The sequence below is a fragment of the Chenopodium album genome, chromosome 20, assembly GCF_948465745.1.
Source record: "Chenopodium album chromosome 20, dcCheAlbu1.1, whole genome shotgun sequence".
NCBI lineage: Eukaryota > Viridiplantae > Streptophyta > Magnoliopsida > Caryophyllales > Amaranthaceae > Chenopodium > Chenopodium album.
The window spans coordinates 1772193-1794761 of record NC_137853.1 but is presented as its reverse complement, the minus strand read 5'-3'; the positions used below and the strand labels follow the sequence as shown (position 1 = coordinate 1794761).

Below are 22569 nucleotides of genomic sequence, written 5' to 3'. Positions count from 1 at the left end.
CGTATTGAATTGAAGACATATAGATAGGGGATAGGATTAACAACATTAATTTGCGTTTTTCCAAGTTCATTTTAACTGTTTTAGACTTTGAGGAGGTGGTCTTTTACGGTACTTTAGATTTGTGATGGGACGTTATGATGTTGTATACATGGGAGTGATGGGACTATAACATGGGATGATTGGCAAAATAATACTCCATAGTAAACCTTATTACTCCATATTATTATTATTACTTTCTCCGTCCCTAAATTAAATTCCTGCTTCTAGCATTAATTTCTTACATAATACGGAGTAGAAGGAAGTAAGAATGTAATTTAGGGACGGAGAGAGGATTATTAATTGGAAAAATTTATCGTTAAAACGCATGTTTCCGACCCCCTCGTTATTATTATTATCATTCTTATTATTATTATTACTCTTATTTTATTCACGTGAAAAGTTGGTCACTCTCAACTTCTAGTACTAATATTTGTAATTTTAGGATGTAGGCATGTACGGGTAGCAAGTATAAGTATTTTGTTTTTAAATCAGTGGAGAAGTCAATAAGGTGTAAGAGGTGTCGATCAACACCACATAAAGAAATAAAAACTACTTTAAGGTTTTATTCTGATTGACTAAATTGAGTTTAACTGAACTAAACTGAATATTTTATTACAGAAGGAAATTAAGATAAGCACTGAACTGAATTGAACTTATTAGACTGAACTGAACTGAAAATAATCTAAATAGAATAGGCCCTAAGTGTTTCTTTCTTTTCGAAATGTTGTTTTCAATGCCATATTGGATCGGATAGAAGTCAATATTGTCTTTAAAGTTCTAACTCCGCCACTGCTTACAAACGGAAGCGTATGTGTAAGTCGTAGTGTTCATCATAAGTCGTAGTGTTCATAAATAGCATATCTTTAAAATAGTCTGATATGTGTTTCTCACTAGCCGCATATGCATTTGTTAATGATTAATTAATAAGTGAGTTTTTTCTAATTGGAAATTTTAATAACCCTATAATTTGGTGACCTTTATGAAGAACCGCATGAAAGAAACAATAAGTAGATGGTGATTCGTGGTGTGGATAAAGCGTAACAACTTAACAAACAAATAACGCATGACTCATGAGTCATGACAAACATGGAATCGAGCGCACTAGATAAAGTTAAATAGCCGAGTCGGGAGTGGCTAGAATTTAAGTTTAAGTATTTATAATGATAATATATATTAATCTTGTACATGAAAATAATCATCTCAGGGGATGTAGCTCAGATGGTAGAGCGCTCGCTTAGCATGCGAGAGGTACGGGGATCGATACCCCGCATCTCCATTTTTGTTTTTATTTTTATCTTTTGGTCTTCTTGGTTTCTTTCTTTTTTTTTTTTTTTTTTTAAGGAATTTTGGTCTTCTTGGTTCTTTCCATTTTTTTCATTTTTTTTTTTTTTTTTTTTTGTTGGGTTTTGTTTTCTGATTTATGAATGTAACTATTAAATTGTCTCTTGGCGCATTATATGCCGATCTGTTTTGAGATGTCTCATGTACCTTTTTTAATATGGTTTGTAGATTCAAACTTATTAGAATTTCAATAAAACACATGCTACTTTGTTAATGATACACACACTAGTCTCAATATCCTAGAACAAGACATTTTTTTTCCCTTGATACAATGTGTTATTTTGAATACTGTCATTTTATTTTTTAATTTTAACCAACTAAAATACTTACAGATTCTTAAAAGAACTTGATTCACACTAATTTATTGTGGACCACTAACATTAGAGAAACTATGGTTGTTTTATTAATAAAAAAAAGGCCACTATAATTATAAAAAAGGTCACTATGTTGAAATAAAAGTCATTTTGGTAATATATAGGCCTAAGTGGTTAGTTTTTTTAATGAAATATTTTATATATCGGTCAATATGAATAATAAAGGCCACTATGTCAAAATTAGAGTACTAGCGTCGTATTTCAAATTCACAATATTATCAAACGTTTTACTAGTTTTAATAAAAGTTACCGTTAAAGATAAGGTTACTATATTAAAAATAAGGGTCACTATATTCAATATAATGTCAGTTACGTGTGTATTGACCTCGGCTCCACAATAATATTATTGTGAACCAGGTCCATGCAAGTCTTTTTACTAAAATACTTGTAATTTGATAATTATAAATTCATAATTGTAAGATTTATAACTTGTCTTTACTCCTTTTAAGCACAATATTGCTTTTTGTTTAAAGAGTTTCACATTGACATTTCTTTTATCCTTTTGATATATAAGAGGAATCGACTTTATGAGCCTCTACACGAACGGATAGACCTTCTCAACTCAAGTTAGCGGGTTAGGCCATTTGGGGTGGACTAGAGAAGGGAATAGGCAATCCTTGTACTCGTACTGTCGTACATGTAAAATTGTAAGCCAAAATTATTCCAAAAACTCATCCCACCTTTGCGAAAAAAATGAGTTAAGTATAAAACAAGGGACTCAATTCTTGCAAAATGTGGGGAAAGGGGACTCTATTTATTTTATAGAGAGAAAAGGGACTGGGCTAGAATGGGTTTGGGTTTTCGGTGGGTTCTAATTAAATAAGGGAAAGAATTGAGTCCCCTTGGTTAAAGAATTGAGTCCCCTTGGTTAAACAATTGATTCAATTTGGTCAACTAAAAAAAAGGAGTGTGTTTCTTTTTGTTTTTTTTTTTTTTTTTGGTAAATATTTTAATTTAAGACCAATAAAAAAAAAGAGTTCCTTACTCTTTTTGGAACAAAAATAAAGCATAAAATTACAATACTTTGAATGTTTATTTTCTTCATCATCTTCATTACATCCTCGACCTTCTAGCTCCACATTTCTCTTTAATTAAAATCATGACCATCTCATAAACTAACTCTGACTCACGTGGGCTGTCAACCAACCTACCACCTAATATAATTACACCCATCCACTTGTTTATAGTTTGGGCATATTAGAAATCTCATAAAAGGATGCTTGACTTTCTTAGAAACTCTCCTTAATGACCTTCTGTTGCAATATACACTAGGCTTATCGATAATTTTTTTTAAAAAAAAATAAAAAATAAAAATTTAGGGCCCTACAAGCCTTCATTAAAATTACGATGTGTGCTTCTACTACAAATGCAAGACAAATAAGCTACAAACCAGAGAGATGAAGAACATTAAAAAAATTATTAAAAGAATATTTTTTTTTGGATAACAAACATTAAAAAAATTTCAAGAACAAAGCTTTTGTATTGTTGTTATACTTTCTTAATTTCAAACAGCCATATTTTCAAAACAATCCGCAGAAATTATTAATGAAGGGATTGAATTTGTCTGGTTTAATCAAGGCAATAATGAGGGGACTTAATTCTTCTTGGGTTAAAGGTGAGTTAAGTCACCTGAAAATACCCCCTAACACCAGAAATTTAACCCTAGTCCCCTTTTCCTCTATAAAATAAATAGAGTCCCCTTTCCCCACATTTTGCAAGAATTGAGTCCCCTGTATTATACTTAACTCGAAAAAAATACACAAATTTCTAATTTTCTCTCTGCAAACTCGCCGCTTTGCTAATTCGTAGAGAAGAAAAAAGGGTATGGGAAAAGAGAGTGAATTATGGGATGATTCTGCTCTAATCAATGCTTTCGATGAAGCCATTTCCAAGTACAAGGTACTAATTTTTTTTAATCTCTACATTTTTTGCTCATAATTTGCATTTCTTGATTTTTAATCCTTCCTTTTTTTGTTAAGCAGAAAATGCACAAAAAAGGGTACAAAGAAAATCCGAATACTTCTTCTGCAGATATCAAATGCAGCAGTTCTGATGCTCCCTCTGTAATTGATGCTACTCAAGAACATAACAGGTTTGGCTATACTGCTTGGTTAAGTTTTTTTAGGGTTTTATGTTTATATTTTACTTTATTAGTATAAATTAAGGTTACCCATGATTTATAATTTGTTGGGTGAGGTTTATTTTTAGAAAAGTAGCAATTGGGATGATTTGTTTAGTAGGCTAGGTTAATTGTTTTAAGAATGATATTTTGTACTTACATATATAGTGATATTTTGGGATGTCCGGAAAAAGTTGTCACCTTTCGTAGAATAATCATCGTTTGTTGTTGTTTCATAGATGCCCATTTGGGTGATTGGGGAGTGTGGGAACAACCCTGTGATTAGGGTTTCATAGAAAGAATTACAGTATATTGTATCTTTGATTATGAGGGTTTGGAATTTTATGACAATCATTTCTTGATGGATGTAGAGTGAAGTAGTTTTTATAATGGAATAGAAAGAGCAATGTTTATTGCTCTACCCTGTGCTAGTGATCAGGTATCTTATTCTGAGTTACACTTTGGCTGGTGGTTTCGTCATCTATGCTATGTGTGTTGAACACATTTAGCAAGTATGTTTATTGAATTCTCTGTGTTCCTTTCTGAAGAACTCGCATGTTCCCAACAGACCCATTCCCAAATTATGTGCACTCCCAAGTTGTAAGTTTGAATATCTGACATAGGCATTTCATGTTTGAGGTTAGATGGAAACTCTATGTAGCATAGGTGTCTGAAGGGTAAATAGTTAAATATTGTCTATCATCAGGGAACTTTTACACATTCTTGTTATGTTTTGGAGGTTTCAACACTTTCAAGTTGCCACTCTTTTGAAGTAATGAATTTCTATTTTTGATGCACAAGCTCATGGAAAGCTGATTGATTGTATATTGATTGTGCTTATAAAAGTTTACAGGAATGTAATTACTTTCAGTTGCGTTCATCTAGTCTATGATTAGATTAACAACCCACTTCCATAAATTCTAATTTCTGAGAGTAAAAATTATGCACAGGCTGATGCTCTTTAACAAAATATTGGTGAAAGTAGAGACAACATTAATGTAACATAATACTAATACTTAATCTGAAGTATTAATTTCGTTTTTTTCTTAAAATGAAAAAAGATAGTCTCTTGAAGCTTTTCATTGTAGTCTCTTGAAGCTTTTCATTGTGCATACTTGTAGGAAGTGCTGGAAGACTACCATTTCATGTACCTTGACCGTTAACATGCTTCATTACCCGCAAGCAACATAACTACTCTGATGGGATTATATTGATGCCATGGTGAAATTGCTGATATCAAAGCGGTATTAGAATGATTAGGTTTTTTTTTTTTTTTTTTTTTTTTTTTTTTTTTTTTTTTTTTGTTGAATATTGCTTGATAGTAATTTTAAGTTGTTCGTTCATTTGTTTGGTATTTGAACTCTATCACTCGCTCTAAATTTGCTACCACTTATTTTTGTGTGAAGTATTCCAGATAAACTTGATGAGAGGAATGTTAATGGCCAACTTGCTACACCAGAAGTGGAAGAGACCGAAAGTCTGGAAACAGCCAAAGGAAATGAAAATGCAGATTCAGAAGCTCCTGGAGAACCTGCACTTGGGTCCAGTAGTTTGCCCCAGCAGGATCAGTCTCGAAATCATTCTACCTCCCTAGACATGGATGAATACAATCAGCTATATAAACAGTATTACGAAGTTGAGGAGCAAAGACAAATTATTCTACAGAAGCTGCAGAATTTCAGTAATTATTATTCTTATCCTAGTGAAGTGCCTGTTTCTGGCTTGGAGTGGGGTGCCAGTTCTGTTACCCAAGAATATCAATCCTCTGCAAGTCAAGTGCCTTGTGGGACAATGGTTGTTTCTTGCTGTCCATATGCTGGTCAATGCACCATGGCTTCTTGCTCTTCAATTCCTTGCCCTTTGGCTGGTGCTTCCACTACTAATCTTTGTGTCAATTCTCCGGCAATAGAAGATAAGGGAAAGCATTCGACAGTTGAAGAGGCTGATATTGTTAAGACGGCAATGGGAGCTGCTGAAAGAGCAATGTCCACATTGAAGAATGGAATTTCTGGTATTTCAGTTTAACAAAAACTTTTATAGTGGTTTTTCAATGTTTTTCTGTCATCTTCTTCTAGGCTAGTGTCAGTCATTGTTACTTTCACCTTCATCGATACTAGTCAGATATTGTTACTTTCATATTTATCTAAGGCTCTAGGCTAGTTTCATTTAATCTTATATGAACCAGAGATAATTTCCCTGTATAGGACTTAAGTGTGCTTATTGACATCATGAAGTTTGTTACTTTTTTGGTTTCCTTAAATTTGCAACACTTGGCACTATTAAGAAAAGAGGAGGGACTAGGGAGAGGGTTTCACCTACTTTATATTGCCCATCTATTCTTGTCCACCCAACGCCCACATTATAACTGATTGACAGGCATTTCTGGCATTCTGGTTAGTATAATTTACTGAATGTCAAGTGTAGCAAATTTAAGAAAGCGGAGGAAGTATTTCTCTGCAAAAGTCCATTTCTTGGTGTAAATGATGTCTAGCTAGGCCTTGTCTTTTCTTTTAAATGTGCGCATTCTCATATTGGTGGAGAGAATAGAGAAGCTAAGATGCTTACTGCATACTGCTTAGTTTGCTTACAATTTATATATGGAATGCAGACTCAAAAGAGAACAAAATCAACAATGGAGCAGAACAAAGTGCCACCTCTGGGACTGATCTAAGCACAGTCCTGAATGCGTGGTATTCTGCAGGGTTTTACACTGGAAAGTAAGTATACTATTAATTGATTACCTCCATTGTTACTCAAGTTTTTATTGTGAGTGAAAAAGTAGCAAGAGTGATGGAACTGTGAAAGAAAATAGAGACATCGGACTGAGAGAGTATAGTTATTGGAATAAAGTGTGTGATTGATATTGATTGTACACCTATGCAGTGGTGTTTTTTTTACAGTGATGGATGTTTACCGTCAACATCATATGCCTGTTAGTGGCTCTGTTACTTGCACTTTGCAGTATGTTTCGTACTTCTTACTAATTAAAAACTTCAATTTATCGCAGGTATTTAACAGAACAATCTCTAGCTAAGAAGCAACATGATTAGGTTCTTTGCAGCAAGCTGTGTCGTCCAGTATGATATAAACTTGAAAACAACTCATCTTGAACCATTCAAGTAGGCAGCTATCAAAGTGGAATTTTTTGTCAGCTTCCTAATTCTCAATGATGAATGTGCCTTGAAGCTTGTATGAGCTTTAATGTTTTTGTGGCTAGCTGTGTTATCTTCCGTAATCTGATTTTTTATGAACTAGTGGTCTGTAAGCTTCTTACTTAGTTGAGAGCTTATTAGGGTTTTTGGATGTGTATTCACTCTGAACAGAATTTGAAGGGTAGGGGCAGTCTTCATGTTTGATATACAAATTAGAAAGCAAATACAATTCCAAGCACTTGAATGTAACTCTTTCCTCTCGTGTTTTAACTGTTTACATTGCTTTATTTCTTCATTTAATATATTTCATTATTATCAATCTCTTGAAAATACACATGAGAATGTTTTGGTCGTTTAGACCTTCAATGATACTCTTTGTACTTCTTATGGAATCCAGGATTTGCACCTTAAAACATTAAAACATACTTAGTTCGAATAAAAGACAACGAATGCAAGCGTAAAGCTAGAAAATTGTGTGATCTTCAACATTACACAATAGTGTACAGAGGAGGGTGAGGTCTTGATGAGCTCACAGTTCTTCCAAACATATGCCTAGCTTTTTAACCCCAACTCTAAATTGAATTACCCCTGAATTTAAGTAAGAATACTGCATCAACTCGTTAAGAGATGAAGGTTTTTTTTTTCTTTTTTTTCTTTTTTGACAAGGTGAGAAATTAAGGTTGGGATACAAAAGAATTACAGGAATGACATGTAAGAATAGGAGGCATTAAAATTTACAGTAATAAACCAAGGTGTCATTTCTGGAATAAATTTAGCAGCCAAGGAATGACAAAAATTTGTATTATTTCCTTAAGTTTTACAGTATGATATACACATTAGTAGATTACTATGAGGCCTAAGAAAGAGAATCGGTCATGGTAATACAAGCCTGCAGTTTCGGACTATTAACTCAGTATCTGGCAAATCCAGTGATGCAGAGACAGCATCAATTCACATGGTCACACCTTCACATTCTTTGCAGCTTGCTTAATTTGATCAATTGTAAAAATGCCGAACATGCCATCATCTCTGACAGCGTTAACTACTGCTAGTGCAACATCATCAACGTTGACAGGTGGTGCCAAAAGTAAGTCTGAAGCAGGAAGAAAATTTAAAGGTCTAACAAAGTTCTCCGTTGCACTCAGAATTTTCTCCCATGGCTCCCCAACCAAGTCAAGAGGGATCTCAAAGCCATCTACCCTTCTCTTACCATATATGAAACCTGGCCTTAGTATAACCCCTGAGGAGATCCAGATTCAAAAAAGATATAAGCATAGCATACTTAATTAAAAGCAATAGAGACATCCACATAGCATTACATGGTTGATTAGGAACAAAAGAATATGAAGGGGGGAAATTGTAATGAGAGCCAGAAACTTCCTTAAAATTAGAGAAAAAGATCATTTATAAGTAGGGGCATATTGCATGGTGTGCCTCCCAAAAAGTTCTATCTGGAAAATTTTATGGACAACAAAACAAGTATGAACCCGTTACTTGTTGATAAAGGAGCTTCCAGAGTGAAAAAAGTGAATCAGAAGATGATCCAACCATACAATTTTATTGTTTTATTTCTTATCTTTTAAGTTTCCAATCCAACATGCCTATGAAGCAAAGAGCATCAAAGACATGAAAAGAGAATTATCATGTGATAGTTATTACCTGAATTAGGGTATCTAGAAAGAATCTCTGATTCAGCCTTCCTCTTTGCAGTAAAGTAACTGGATTCACGCAAGAAGGGTGGCAAATTGTAATCATGAACTGAGATCAAGATGAATTTAGGGACTCCTGAAAATAAAAGAGCAGTAATGAATTAAATGGCTGCATATATCCTAATATTCCATAATAAACAGGATCAACACTAGTTGTCACTATGGTTGTTTTAAAAGAAATGGCATATATCTAACTGCATTCCTCCATTCTGCATATCCAGCATACATAGGACACTTGTTACTATCATCCAAACTTTTGTTCAACCTTTAGCCCTATGACCTTGTGGCAATGTTCATAATACAATAGTGTCTTAGGGAACGCGATAGATTCTATGGCACATATATATTTTCACTGGGAGATTTGAAGAAAACATGACAATTAAAAACCATATATTAGAATGATTAGCAAACTATCCAAAAGATCATAATCTAAACTCCCACTGAACTGACACACTGCCTGATTACATCCTGGAACTAAATTGGTGTCTTACACGTTAAAGTACAGATACAATGATATATAGTTATCTGTTTTTCCAGAAAATGGTTTCTCTTACTTTGATAAAATTTGGAACACTAAAGATAAATATAAGATTGGTATTAACGATGCATAAGAGTGAAAATGATCAGATCAGGTATTACTTTCCTCACTAAAAGCATAATATTAAGTCACATAGACATTTACCATAATCTTTTGCAGCAGTTACTGCTGCAATATTAGCCTCGCCATTAATCCTTTTCAACTGCTCCTCATTGCCAAAACCTCCCAAGGTTGAAGCAACAGCAGTGGCTCCAACAAGGATTTCATCCCAATTAGCATAAAAAACATCCCCTGTGATATGGAAGATTTTAGATGCATGTTTCCAAGAAAAAACACATATCTACTATAGAACCTAGGACAAAACATATGTCTCGACAAAGCACTGTATGTGCATTGCTTTCAGACTCCAATCTCTCAATTTTAGTCTAATTGATTAGGAACCATTATACGAGCATAAGAGGTGATAAACCATCCATGGAGCTCATCAGCGTAGGATAGCATTACAAGAAAGGTTGCTATCCCACGAGGCAGGTAACTATCAAGATAATCTTCTGACCACAGATAAGTAAAGAACCAATAGACCACTATTTCCCATGCTTCTGCAGAAGTGCAACTAACAACAAATCCACAACTACCAGAGTAGAAGGAAAGCAATAGTCATTCTAAGTTTCTCGTAAACATTGTCTGACTTATCTGGTCTAAAAATATAATGTATAATCCACATTCCACAAGACCACAACAAACTTCACCAGAGTTGCACAATAACTTTTTACTTCTTCCTTTTTGGAATTATTAATTTTTGACTTTGAAGATTTGGTCAACTTTTCTGCAGGAGCTCACCTGCACTAATCTGTAAAGAATAACCATGGCCCAACTAAACCTTTAAATCTAGCAAAAGAGGAAGTTCATACATATCTTTTAGTCATATGCCACCTCCTAGTTGGTTGCTAGATTCTGTGTGTATTCTGCTCCTCCTTATGTTGTGTATAGTAAATTCAGGACAAATTCATGTTATCATACAAAAGTGCCAGATTTATTACATTCATCTTTCATTCTAAAGTGCAAATAACTCTACAAAGCAATTTTGTTGAGTAACCGGAAATATCCATTCAGATTTTGACAGGCAGCAACTTAAAAAAAAAAATTGTTAGATTAGTAAATTTATCAAAGCATTTTTCTTGATCTTGCAGCTTAGAGAATGTCAAAGAAATGCTACAACAGTTATTTCTCATTCATTAGGCATTAATGGAAGGACAGTATAGATAGTTATATACCAAGTAGACACAAGATCCAGTAGAATTTTCATTGATCAAGAACTTTACAGTAAGATTAATGTGGCAAGATAGCATGAAAGTGACACATGCCTGGGATCCAAGAAACCTGATCTACCCAAGATTCTGAAATACGAGGCCGTCCTGACCTGCAAAAAGTTCATTGAAGCTACAAGTTCAGAACAGACAACTAATAGCTTCATATATAAGTGATGAAGTACTAAAGGTATCAACTATACAAGATTGTGTAAGGCAAGCTAGGAGGATATTGTCAATTGGGATGATGAAAAAGTCGCACCTGCTTAAACTTACAACCTCAATGCCTTGTGAAACTGCAGCCTTGCATATGGCAGATCCAACAAAACCACTGCCCCCCACAACAACTAACTATCGAGAAAAACGGATCCAGAGAGCAAAAAAGTTATATAAAGTAACTATCAGCTAATATGGAGAAAGAAGATTAATCTAACCCGTTCAAATTCATACCTTTTCAGATTTAACATCAGCTGTAACATCTATTGTAGCAGAACTGGAGTTGTCTATGTTTGTTCCTGAATAACTACACTTGACATGACATCTCTTGAATCTGTGATGAGGTAACATGAAAAACAAATAAATAAATAAAACAAAAAATCTGAATAAGTGTTCTACGGCTACTTCTATAAACCTTAACCGTCAATCTTAAATCCCTTTTACACATGACAAGACATGTAGGACCAGAAAACAACCAATCAACAAAATATGTAAATAACTAAACCAAGTCCTTAAGTTATGGTGTGTTGAAAAAAAGCCTACTGGGTTTTTGGAGCTACAGACTTTCTTGGTTAGTTTAAATGTAGCTCCTCTTTATATTACAGAGTACAATATACAATGAATTCTTAATCATTGAGAAAATTAAGGATACTAATTATATTACGTTTTCTCCTACTGCATTCCTAGGAGTCTAGGACTAATACTTGCCAATATGATAATACAGTAGCCAATAGCCAACCTATACGCCTTTACCAACACATCAAAAGGTCCCTCAGCAGTCAACACACACAATACTCGTTCCAGCATAATTCAGCTGAATACAAATAACATCGTGAGGTTTAATTTGATCAATAAGGTTCCTTATAAGATCAGGTTGCTATATTTCCCGGATTTCCAGCCCCCGTCTACTTAACATCAAACCTGTCAAACTGACACCCAAGTTCTATTAACCCTAATCTTCCTCAACAACATTACTCCTCCATACTCAAAAATCGATGATAAGCTGTCAAACTATTCCCTAAGAAGACCCTCCAGCTAACAAGGATGTGTATAACTCCATTTTTCGCCTTCATTTCGTGATTATCGCCTAACATAAACCCACCCAGAAATTCTTGCCATACATCTTCTCTCCAGTAAACTAGAGCTTGTACTACTAATTTGCTACATTGAATCTCCAATAATTTCAAATTCAAATTAACTACAAACCCCTTTAATGCACTCAAAATAATCCACCAAAAAAATCATACAAACACATAATATATCTGAAAATTACCCTTTTCCATATAATCAAAATCCAAAAAAATTAAATCACCCATGTACATTTACAAACAAGAAAAACATACCCAACAAATTCAATTATGAACAACAAAAAGACAGTTTCAATCAACAGAAATTCAATACATTAAAGAAAAAAACATGCAAATGTATAAAAACAAAAGGGCACAGTTATAATCATGAGGGGAAGAGAGAGAAAGTACCGATTCTGAAGAGGCAAGAAAGCTTTAGAGGGAGGATGAGCGAGAAAGAGGAGTCTGCCACTGAAAGATGAACAAGGGGTAACAGCAATGGTAGGTGAAGATACAATCGAGGACATTGACATCCTCGTCTTCTTTGTTGCGTAATCAAGATTTTGTGCTGAATTCCAGAAAACTGACTTTCAATCCTCTTAAAATTAAGGAGAAATTTGGGGTTTTTGAGAATTGAATTTCCCACAAAATTTAAGTGGCAAGTGTGGGTGAGAGAGGGTTTTGGTGAAAATAGACCTCTAATTTATTTAGAAATTGCAATTTTGCATAATGAGATTTTTTTTTTTCATTTTTAATTCTTCAATTTCCTCATAAATAGGAGTACATACTACAAGTAATTAATAATTATACTTTAGATTTTCCAACTACTTTTTCAACCCATTTTTTATAATTACTTTTAATTTATATATCGATAAGGCAATGAGGTCTTGGCCTAGTGGTTAAAATTGAGGTTCTGTATTTAGTCTTGAAAGACAATAAAGATAGTGATGGTGGTCTACAAGACATAATGATGGATGAACCCACATCAATCACCAACAATCATGGCATCCTGCAATCTACTTTCACTATAACCACGTTTTATTAATTATGTTTGTTTTAAAGTAGTACAATTACTTGCTGAGTCATGGCTTGTTGTAAGCCATAAAAAGAATCGGTATCTTCGTAAGTTTTCCCCCTATATAAAGGGAATTAGGCAAAGAAGTGAAGACGGACTTGAAGTGAGTTTGGTAGAGCATTTTTGAAGATTAGAAGGTTAGAAGTTTTGAATTATAGTGTAGCTATAAACCTTTTATTTTCCACCCTCAAGTCTTTTGCCTTCTTCTCCTTTTCCCCTCTAAGGTTTTATACAATATGAAAAATAATCTCATTATTTTTATCAGGTATATATAGATGAGAATCAATCCAAAGATTCATTTCATCATCTCTCTAATCCTATTACTCTCTAAGATAATTTTCATTATGCACCCTAAAGTATTTTAGACCAAAGTCAATCAACTTACTAATTGATTTACATGCAATAACATATAAAATGTTACTAAGAAATTTATGACCTACTTGAGCAAGTTGTCTTCACATTACTTTCTTAGTAGCATAGGCGCAAAGCCTTGTACTCCGTAATATTTTATGATACATGAATCTCACTTTAACAATTTTGATAAATTTTATCTCATTTATCTTATCCTCAATATCAATCAAATGAGACATTATAATAAATACTTTTAAGTACATGTCAATGGAGTGCAACTAGCACTAGCCCATCAAAACCCGACACGATGTACACTGATAGTCCATGGTTCATGTAACAGCGCCATTATTAAACTTTAGCACAAGTCTTACTGATCCAAATGTGCATCACACTGCTTTATTTAGAATTACACGTGGTTTGAGCTATGTGTATTTATAAGACCATAAGGGACCGACACGGCATTCTTAACTCACTATTAACATAACTCATTTGAATATGAGACCCAGTAACCTAACACGTGAACTTGCACGACCTTCTCCCTTTTACTCGACCTCCATTATTTAGTTCATACTCCGAACATCCCTTAATCAACCCATCTTGCTTTTTATGGCCTGCTCAAACATGAAACCCAAAGACTTGATAATTAATATATAAAATCATCCGACCCGACGTGACCTGACCCGACTCAACTCGACCCTACCCACCTCACATGACCCCCATGCCCATTACTTGGTTGATTATTAATCATCAACCCTTGGGATTCATGTTTTAATTAAGAAAAACGAATCTATCTATCCATCTCCTAGTCCTCTCACACCACTAGCTCAAGAAAATGGAAAAACGACAATACCAGAAAGAAACGTCATATCCGGTAACTCCAAAAGCCGTCATCGCCTAATCCTGCAACTCCTTCAGACACCCACACCATATATATCCTTTCTCTCTCTCCTCCTTTCCCCTCTTTTTTTTTTCCTGCAACTCAATTTCACCAATCATCTTCTTCAACCTCCAGATTTTCTCTCTCTTCAATTTCCAGAAACCATTAACAATGTTGGTGCTATCCTCCTCTACTCCTCCTGTTCTTGAACTGCTCAAAGATAGGGTTTCTTCTTCGTCGGCGGCGTCTTCGTCGGCGTTTTCTGCGGTGGTTCTTCGTCGGAGTTTTTTCACTCGGAGTAACTCTTCGTTACTATGTTGCTGCTCTTCAAAGCTCAAATTAATGGCGGATGCTGCTGTTCCGTCTTCTCCTTCTGTTTCTGCTGCTGATTCTGATTCTTATTCTGCTGCTGAAGAGGATAATCGCAAGATTCCACTCAAGAATCAACCTCTTCGTTCTCGAACATACCTTGATGTTCGTTCTGCTGAAGGTGTATCATCTCTCTATTTATTTTTCGTTTTACTGCATTTTATTGCTAGCAATGAAGAACTAACACAAATTAGTTGCGCATTATTTTAATTAGTTTATTGTTATAACTGAATGCCTGAAATGTAGATGACTGCTGAATTGACATTTGATCATTTTTGGTGTCCAATTCAATGTTGATTGCTTATTGATATTTTTGTTTTCTATAATTTGATTAATATGTTGCAGTGTAGAGTTTAGTTGATTAACATCTAAGCATTATTTTCCGTTTATCTGATCGGAAAATTTTGAAATAGTGTCCAATTTAGTGTTTCTTTGCTAATGAAAAAATTGGAGACAATTTTCTGCTGGATTAATATGCAGTTTCTTGATTAATTTACAATTATAAGCAGTTTCTTGAATTATTTAATATGCTAAAATGTAGTTGGATTAGCATCTGAGCACTGATTTTTTTCTTTATCCGATTAGAATTTTTTTGAGGTGGAATTATTATTAGTGTTTATTTGTTGATGAAGAAATTGGAGACAAGTTCTTTATCCTTTGTATTGCAGGATTCGTAACTGGTACATAACTAGTTTATAACTGGTTAATATACTGATTGATGATTGAACATTTCTTTTCCTGCTCTGTTTGTTTACTTGTCTGATGTTTTGGTTGCATTTACTTGACTGATGTACTGTAGTGATTAGAGAATTTGAATCATATAACAGATAACAATATGAGAGAGAGAGAGAGAGATGTACTTTGTTGGTTCACTTCTTAGGATGAAATAATTTTGAATGCATAAGCGCTTTAGTTCATTATTTACTTGAACCGTATTGTTCAAGATTGTTGCTGACCTGCTGTTCTTCCCATGAAGCATATGATGTAGACTGTAGAGTAGATTCCTGCCTCACAAGTAATCCTTTCTTCTTTGAAATTTCTAAATTGCCTCTAATGCTCTAACTTTTAAAAGTAGCATCACTCTAGGCTTTCTATTGAAATGTGAGAGGATGAGTGTCATACTAGAAAGTAAAAACATCCCTAACTTTACTTGGATAAGTAGTGACATTCTCTTTGGAACTGAGTGACCACTGCCTAATTGCTTAGGAAGTATGATATAGTGGAGATTAGCTAGAAATTGTTTAAGCCAGCTCAATTGCTTTCACATATCGCATACCAACACTTAATAAGTGGAGAGAGAAGGAAAAATTTGCAACTTGTATGGCTGTATGCATCTTCTTATATCATGCTTTTGTTGCCTACCTGTTATTAGCTGGTCTGATACAATAGCCTTATGGTGAGCAATATTTTTTCCTTTCCTTTCCTTTCCTTTAAATCTAATTGTGCTTCAATAATAAACCCAACAAATGACCATTTTGATTTAATGACGAATCACAATTTAGAAAAGAAGGCCTAGGCTTGGGATGGATCATCTAAGAGTACATTATGTTAATGCTGGGATTCATGATGGTATATTCAATAGATTTCAAGATGGTCTTAAGTAATAGGGGATGCCTCTTTGGCATGATATATGGTACTGGGCTCAACCTATAAAGCTCCAAGCTCCACATCTTTTCAGAATTGCTGTTCTAAATGATAGGTTATTAAGTTCTGTCCAATATGGAACTTAGATGTAATGATGACTTGACTGTATTGTTGAATGCCAATGAAATCTCTTTTACTGTTAAGTGCTTCTTTAGTTTTTGACTACCCATCTAAGGACTGTCTGGGAACCCAATAAACTTCCTGTGAAGTTTGAGAAAGGATTCCTACTTCCCTATGTAGGATGTTCTTAAGGGAGGGGTTTTCAGGTTAAGATGACTCTGCTTTTGTGGCCTGTTTTGTTAAGTGTATCTCTATACTTAGCCTTTCGTTTTCTTTCGTAGATGACAACTGTATGCAGTTAAGCATGCTTGAGCTCTGTAATTTCTAGTTGTTGACCTTGTTGTTGTAGGGTTGTGGACTAAAAGAGCAAGTGACAAGTTTACTACTGTTTTTCAGAGTTTCTTGACAGTTCCTCCCCCTTCCCTCCCAATGAAAATACTTTTAACCTTCGAATCATTAAGTTGATTCCCATATTTTGCAAAGTAATTTTGGGTCTATTGTTATATTATCAAACAATGAAGAAATTTTGTTAAGTACTTTGGCATTGTGAAGTGTCTGCTACTGCTCTATGTTTTGAAACATGTATTGATAAGGTTTGTCAAAACCTTCAAATCTGCATTCTTAAGACCAAGGAGTCTAGATTTTTTTTTTTTTGTTTTTTTTGGGTGTGTGATATCTTCCCTTAACGATTTGTATATCCCTGCAGAGCTGATTTCTGGAATAAAAAGAGAATCAGAAACTGGAAGGTTGCCTAAAGGTGTTACTGCTGCAGCAGAGGAACTTTTTCACTACTATCGCAACGCAGTAAGTTATATTATTGATCAATTCATTTCCTGGAATGCTATCTGTAGCCAATTTGGAAATTGGGTTATATTTCTTCAAACAAATGGAAATTTTCTGCTGTTATGAATTTCTTTTGTCTGATTGGATGTGAGGCATATGTTGCATTAACCTATGTCCATCTTTCATCAGACAGTAAATACATTCTACAGTTGCATGAAGCTTGTATCCTTGAAGCCCTGGGATTGCGTATCATTATTTGCAATGTTTAACTAGTCCTTAAATTAGAAATTCTCTTCTGCTCCTCTAGTTTCCTTATCAATGCTATTTCACAATTAACCGAATTTGTTTCCTGTTTCCCAACTTCGAAGTAGAAGTGCAAAATTGCTTTACTTATTTTCTAGTCAAGACTTTGAATTCTCCTTTTGGATTTAATTCTGCCTTTCGTTATTTTACCTCTTGGAGAAAAGCATGTGATTATAAGAGGGCATGTCAATTTTTGATATAACCTTTTTTATATTCTTATCAGGGAGGGGGGTGCTTATTGTTTTCAAGTTTTGTAATTGACAAGACTCGAAATACATTTAACATATCCGTATTTCCTTAATTCCGAAAATCTGAATATTGCACAATAAATGTCAAAATGGGGAAAAATTGGCACCATTTAACAGCCTTCTATAAGCCTGTACTTATTTGTAATAGCTTACACTAGTTGCTGAATATGTCAGCAGCCTCACTGTCATCGCATAGACATGGCTGCGTTCATCTAACTCCCTTTGTCTTGCCTGGACGAAATATTCTTTAGAGGCATTAGAGTAATTTTTTTACTTCTTTCAAAATAAATAAAATCTTATTGGGGAGACAGGAAAACCTGTTGGATGAACTAAAGTTTGTTTTTTCTATACTTCCTGTTTGCAATTCTGATGATAGAGAGATTAGAGACTTATATCCTGTAGCCTGTAGATTAGTTTGAGTATCTATTTAGTGATGTTGAGTTGTGGCATCTGTCAACTGGTTTAACTTTTCAGGTCCTTTCAAGTGGAATTTCTAATGCTGATGAACTAGTGTTGTCAAACATGAAAACTATGCTGAAGTTTGTGCTAATGGATATGGAGGTATTCTATGGTCTAATCTATTGTGGTCGTTGATATGTCAATGCTCTTATGCTATATATCCACTTGTGATTGGTAGACATCAGATCGTTGTTTATAATCGTCCGAAAAATTTATCTATAAAAATAACATTTTTATTATATGACGGGAATTATGCACCCACACAGCTGCTTATATGGTTAGTGGTTTTAAAATATATCTTACAGGACCCTTTTGTATTTCCACCGTATCACAAAGCTATTCGAGAGCCTATTGACTATTATTCCTTTGGTCAAGATTACATTCGTCCATTGATTGATTTTGGGTGAGTTAACCTCCTGTCTTTCTCTTCGTGGCATCATTATTTTATAACAGTATTTGACTTATGACATGAAAATTGTTCATATATTCTCTTCAACGTAATTTAACATGATTTTATTTAAAGAGAATGTTGCGCTTGTCTGATTACCTAGTGGATATTGCGCTTGTTTGATTCAAAAAATTTATAAATTATGATGTTGTGGTTATGACATAATGTGGCTGCTGTTTGATTCAATGGAAGTTATTGATTTAACATAATGCCTTTGAACATTAGTTTCAAATATGATTGAAAGTCTAAAAGTGAAATTTGCATTGTGCTTAAAGTGGAGGTACATACGGGTCTTCGATATTGTTTTAGAAGAAACCACGGACTACTTTTGGGGTTTTTGGCTCAACCAATTCTTGATCCTTATTGTCATTGTTTCATTTCAGAAATTCATACGTCGGCAATATCACCCTTTTTCTTGAAATGGAGGAGAAGCTTCAGCAGGTATCTATTCTCAAATCTTTTTGTTTCTCGGTCTTTTTTAGGCTGCTCTACCTGAGTGATTAAGGTAGTAATTAGGAAGAAAGCGTTAAAAACTTCAAATCATATGGCCATTAAATGTTGGGGATTCTTTTTGGTTGAATCTGAATGGTACTATTTGGGGACTAATGATGTGATTTAAAAGGAGAAGTAATGTGCATTTTCATAACGTTGTGCTTGATGCATCTTATACCAGCACCTTGTGCATCTGATAAATTCCTTGTAAAGGTTCCCATAGTGTTGTAGCTTCAATATCCTAGCTGTAATGTGCAGGGGCATAACATTATCTTAATGTCCAACCATCAAACTGAAGCAGATCCCGCTGTGATTGCATTGCTTCTGGAGAAGACAAATTCACTCATCGCAGAAAATCTGGTGACATCAATATGCTATTTGTCAAATATGTAATTTGCACCATTTGTTGTGCATTATCTTTTCAAAGCTTACATGGAAAGGGTGTAACTTTTATATGCTGCAGATCTACATAGCAGGCGATCGAGTTGTAACTGATCCTCTTTGCAAACCCTTTAGCATGGGAAGGTGATCTGACATGCTCTATCTCATTGTTTAAGGAATCCTGTCTACTTTTTGATGTTTAGTTGTCATCTATTTCTATTTTGTTTCGGTTCAGGAATCTTCTTTGTGTTTACTCTAAGAAGCACATGCATGATGTTCCCGAGCTTGTTGATGCAAAGAAAAGAGCAAATACAAGGAGTTTGAAAGAGTTGGCCTTACTTTTAAGGTAATTAGCACAACTTTGGATTCAGCTTCATTGTTCATGAAACTAGAACTGCTATTTGTAATTTTGTTGATCTCTGGATGTAGCTTCGAATTGTGCATTAGTTCTTAACAGTGAAGGGATTGCAAATTCCTATCCCATGTGGCCATGTTCTTTGTATTTCTTTCTTGTCCATGTTGACATATGGTTTCTGAAATGTTTGGAAAAAATTTGATTCATAAATGATCAACTATATGAATTTGGTTTGTTCATGGGGCTATTAACACACTGTATATTAAATATAAAGGTCTTTGGACTTAGCTATATGATTATGCTTATAGATTCTAAAAGGTAACTCTGTACATCAGGAAATCAGGATGGGCATTGAGCATTTAAAGTTTTAAAATTTATATTAGAGCCACCCAACAGACTTTTTATATGAAAGTATGTTTGCTCACTTTGCTGGCCTCTATGCGTGTTTTTTTTTTTTTTTTTTTTTTTTTTTTTTAAATTAAAAAAAAAAAATTAAATTTTTATTTATTTTTTTTTTTTTTATTTCACTTTTTTTTGGTGGCTTGAAGTCTGAAATGTAGTCTGTTCCCATTGATCTATATTGAATATTTTCTCCTATCTTTTTTCTCGTGTTGGGTCTTCTAAATGATATATTTACTATCCAGAGAAGGTTCAAAAATAATCTGGATTGCACCCAGTGGTGGAAGAGATCGTCCAGATGCTGTCACTGGTGAATGGCACCCGGTAAGTTTTAATGTGACATTAGACAGTAAAAATTTAGACCGTTTGCCTCTTCATCTGACATCTTCACTTGCAATTTTCAAAATTAAGGTTTTTGCTGATTGCTGGATACTTATTACTCATCGAATGGGAGATATAATGCTCCTAATGGATGTATTTTTTTTTTGGCATCTTTTTATTTGTTTTTCATGTAGGAGGCATTATTTGTGCGTTACTTAGTTGCTATTCGTGCTATGATCTCCTTTCTGTGTATATATAGAGTATAGCCTAGTTCCACTGTGCAAGTGAATCATGAATCTTATTTCTTGCATTTCTTTTCTGCTATTTTACTATGCCATTTATATGATACTGATTGCAAGAGCATCAGGCAACTTTTGATGTCACAGCAGTGGATAATATGAGAAGGCTTGTGGAACATTCCGGCGTACCAGGGCATATCTATCCATTGGCATTACTATGCTATGACATTATGCCTCCTCCAGCACAGGTATCTTTGTGTTGTTTGAACAAGCCTGCTTGACTTTAAATTTCCTTAATTTGAAAGCTCGCCTTTCCTTCTCTCTGCAGGTTGAAAAAGAAATTGGGGAGAAAAGAGTAATATCCTTTCATGGAGTTGGGTTATCTGTTGAACCGGAGATCAAATACTCTGATATATCTTCTGGTTGGGAAAACGAGAAAGAGGTTGGTTATAGTACAGAAACTCTTACAATAAGTTGCTCACATTAGTCACATAAGATCATAGCATAGCAAGGTCCAAAATTGTGATACTTTAGGTAATTTTATTTCAGGCTAAGGCGGCTTATGCACAAGCATTATATGCTTCTGTGAAAGAACAATATGAAGTCCTCAAAGCTGCTATACATGAAAAACAAGGCTCAGGTGCATCAACGATGGCTACTTCTCTGTCACAACCTTGGACCAGTTGACATTGGTGGCCTTTGCTTTCTTTTTAGGTAATCCTGCTTTATTTTCAGTCAGGAGAATCATAAAATGCCTCTTATAAGCTTGACCCCTCAATAATAAAATTAATTAGGTGTTCAGAAAAAGTGTCTTCTTGGGCAATACAGTACTATGTACGACTTCTTATGTGTAGTTTGGAGGCACCTAGGTTTTCTCTCTCTTTTTTGTTCAAATTAATGGTCTTTTTCCTCATTTCACCCTCAAGAGGGCTTTTTTTTTTTTTTTTTTTTTTTCTCCTCTCTCTCTCTCGAGATACACGGCTCACTACCTTAGTCCCTTTGCCCCTTAATAGAATGACAAATCTGTTATGCACCAGTATGATACTACCATGCCAACCATGTGTACTACCTATATGATATTATAATGTGCCTCTCATCTGAATTATATTACAGTGCTCCAATGTATTGCAATTTGTTTCACTCTCCTCTTAATAACACCAACTAATTGTGATTGCAGCTTTTAAGAGAACTAATAGCTTCCCCTGTTGCTGTCCATCATTCTTACGCCTTCAAGCGACAATTTTTAGTGTTCTATTGCTTGTGGAGGCAGCATGCTCACTTATTTTTCCTCGAGGGGATAGTAGGTGGGAAAGGAGATTATAGCTGTCAGCCTATCACGACTATTCCAATTTTTGCTAGGTTCCATTTCTGAGAATTTTGGTCTTTACAGGAAGAGGTTTCAAACGTTCATGACCTCTTAGGTGCTCTATTCAGTCATTGTACAGCATTGTTCTTCCGTAAAATGTATATTTCCAAATCGTGTATTGTTTTTTTTAAGCAAAAAACGTTACATTGTTATATTACTAAAATTTTGGTATCAATTTTTGACACGTCTATAGTTCTATCAGCCTTCAAATGTGTTTTTGTCTTTAAAATTTAAGTTTGAATACAGGTTATTTGTACAGCAACCCTTCAATATATTTTTCCCCTATTGGTTAATAAAGTATTACAGTTTCAGACTTAACATGTAAAATAGTGTTCGATACAGTATTTTAACTTTCATTAAGACCTAAAAACACCTACTTTGAATCATGCCTTTCATACAAGTGTGTAGTACTCCGTATTAGATGAATACAGAGTAATTAATTTTTTGTACGATGTAATATAATTGAAAGAATATGAAAGTATGAAATAAAAGCAAATTTAAATATAAGAACATGCTTATTCTCATAAAGAGTACATC

General features: G+C 34.4%; 3 protein-coding genes and 1 non-coding gene across 6 annotated transcripts; 3 read left to right on the top strand and 1 right to left on the bottom strand.

Moving 5' to 3' along the window:
• Window positions 1-1242: 1242 nt before the first annotated feature.
• Window positions 1243-1315, top strand: TRNAA-AGC (transfer RNA alanine (anticodon AGC)). The gene has a single exon. It is a non-coding gene; the product is annotated as a tRNA-Ala (tRNA).
• Window positions 1316-2310: 995 nt separating this feature from the next.
• Window positions 2311-7298, top strand: LOC145598582 (uncharacterized). Of its 3 annotated transcripts, none has more exons than XM_081654952.1 (6): window positions 2311-2449; window positions 3512-3653; window positions 3737-3846; window positions 5280-5884; window positions 6482-6590; window positions 6881-7294. In XM_081654952.1, the coding sequence occupies exons 2-6, from the start codon at window positions 3579-3581 to the stop codon at window positions 6921-6923; spliced, it is 942 nt and encodes a 313-aa protein (XP_081511078.1). In that variant the 5' UTR covers window positions 2311-2449; window positions 3512-3578; the 3' UTR covers window positions 6924-7294. The 3 variants fall into 3 exon arrangements, with proteins under 3 accessions (XP_081511078.1, XP_081511079.1, XP_081511080.1); XM_081654953.1 differs by lacking the exon at window positions 2311-2449 and adding an exon at window positions 4995-5117 and having other exon boundaries at window positions 3624-3653; window positions 6881-7298; XM_081654954.1 differs by lacking the exon at window positions 2311-2449 and adding an exon at window positions 4995-5133 and having other exon boundaries at window positions 3624-3653; window positions 6881-7298.
• A 460-nt stretch (window positions 7299-7758) lies between these two features.
• On the bottom strand, window positions 7759-12576 carry LOC145597869 (uncharacterized protein At1g32220, chloroplastic-like). Its single transcript, XM_081654127.1, has 7 exons — window positions 12274-12576; window positions 11030-11129; window positions 10842-10930; window positions 10637-10692; window positions 9417-9563; window positions 8685-8810; window positions 7759-8265 (listed from the first exon to the last, which is right to left on the bottom strand). The coding sequence occupies exons 1-7, from the start codon at window positions 12393-12395 to the stop codon at window positions 7985-7987; spliced, it is 921 nt and encodes a 306-aa protein (XP_081510253.1). The 5' UTR covers window positions 12396-12576; the 3' UTR covers window positions 7759-7984.
• A 1503-nt stretch (window positions 12577-14079) lies between these two features.
• LOC145598172 (glycerol-3-phosphate acyltransferase, chloroplastic-like) lies at window positions 14080-22216 on the top strand. The gene is made up of 13 exons (XM_081654485.1): window positions 14080-14655; window positions 16945-17042; window positions 18047-18133; window positions 18337-18434; window positions 18863-18920; window positions 19230-19331; window positions 19435-19496; window positions 19588-19698; window positions 20352-20430; window positions 20795-20914; window positions 20995-21108; window positions 21216-21380; window positions 21844-22216. Exons 1-12 carry the CDS (start codon window positions 14337-14339, stop codon window positions 21351-21353), a joined length of 1386 nt encoding a protein of 461 aa, XP_081510611.1. The 5' UTR covers window positions 14080-14336; the 3' UTR covers window positions 21354-21380; window positions 21844-22216.
• Window positions 22217-22569: the final 353 nt, after the last annotated feature.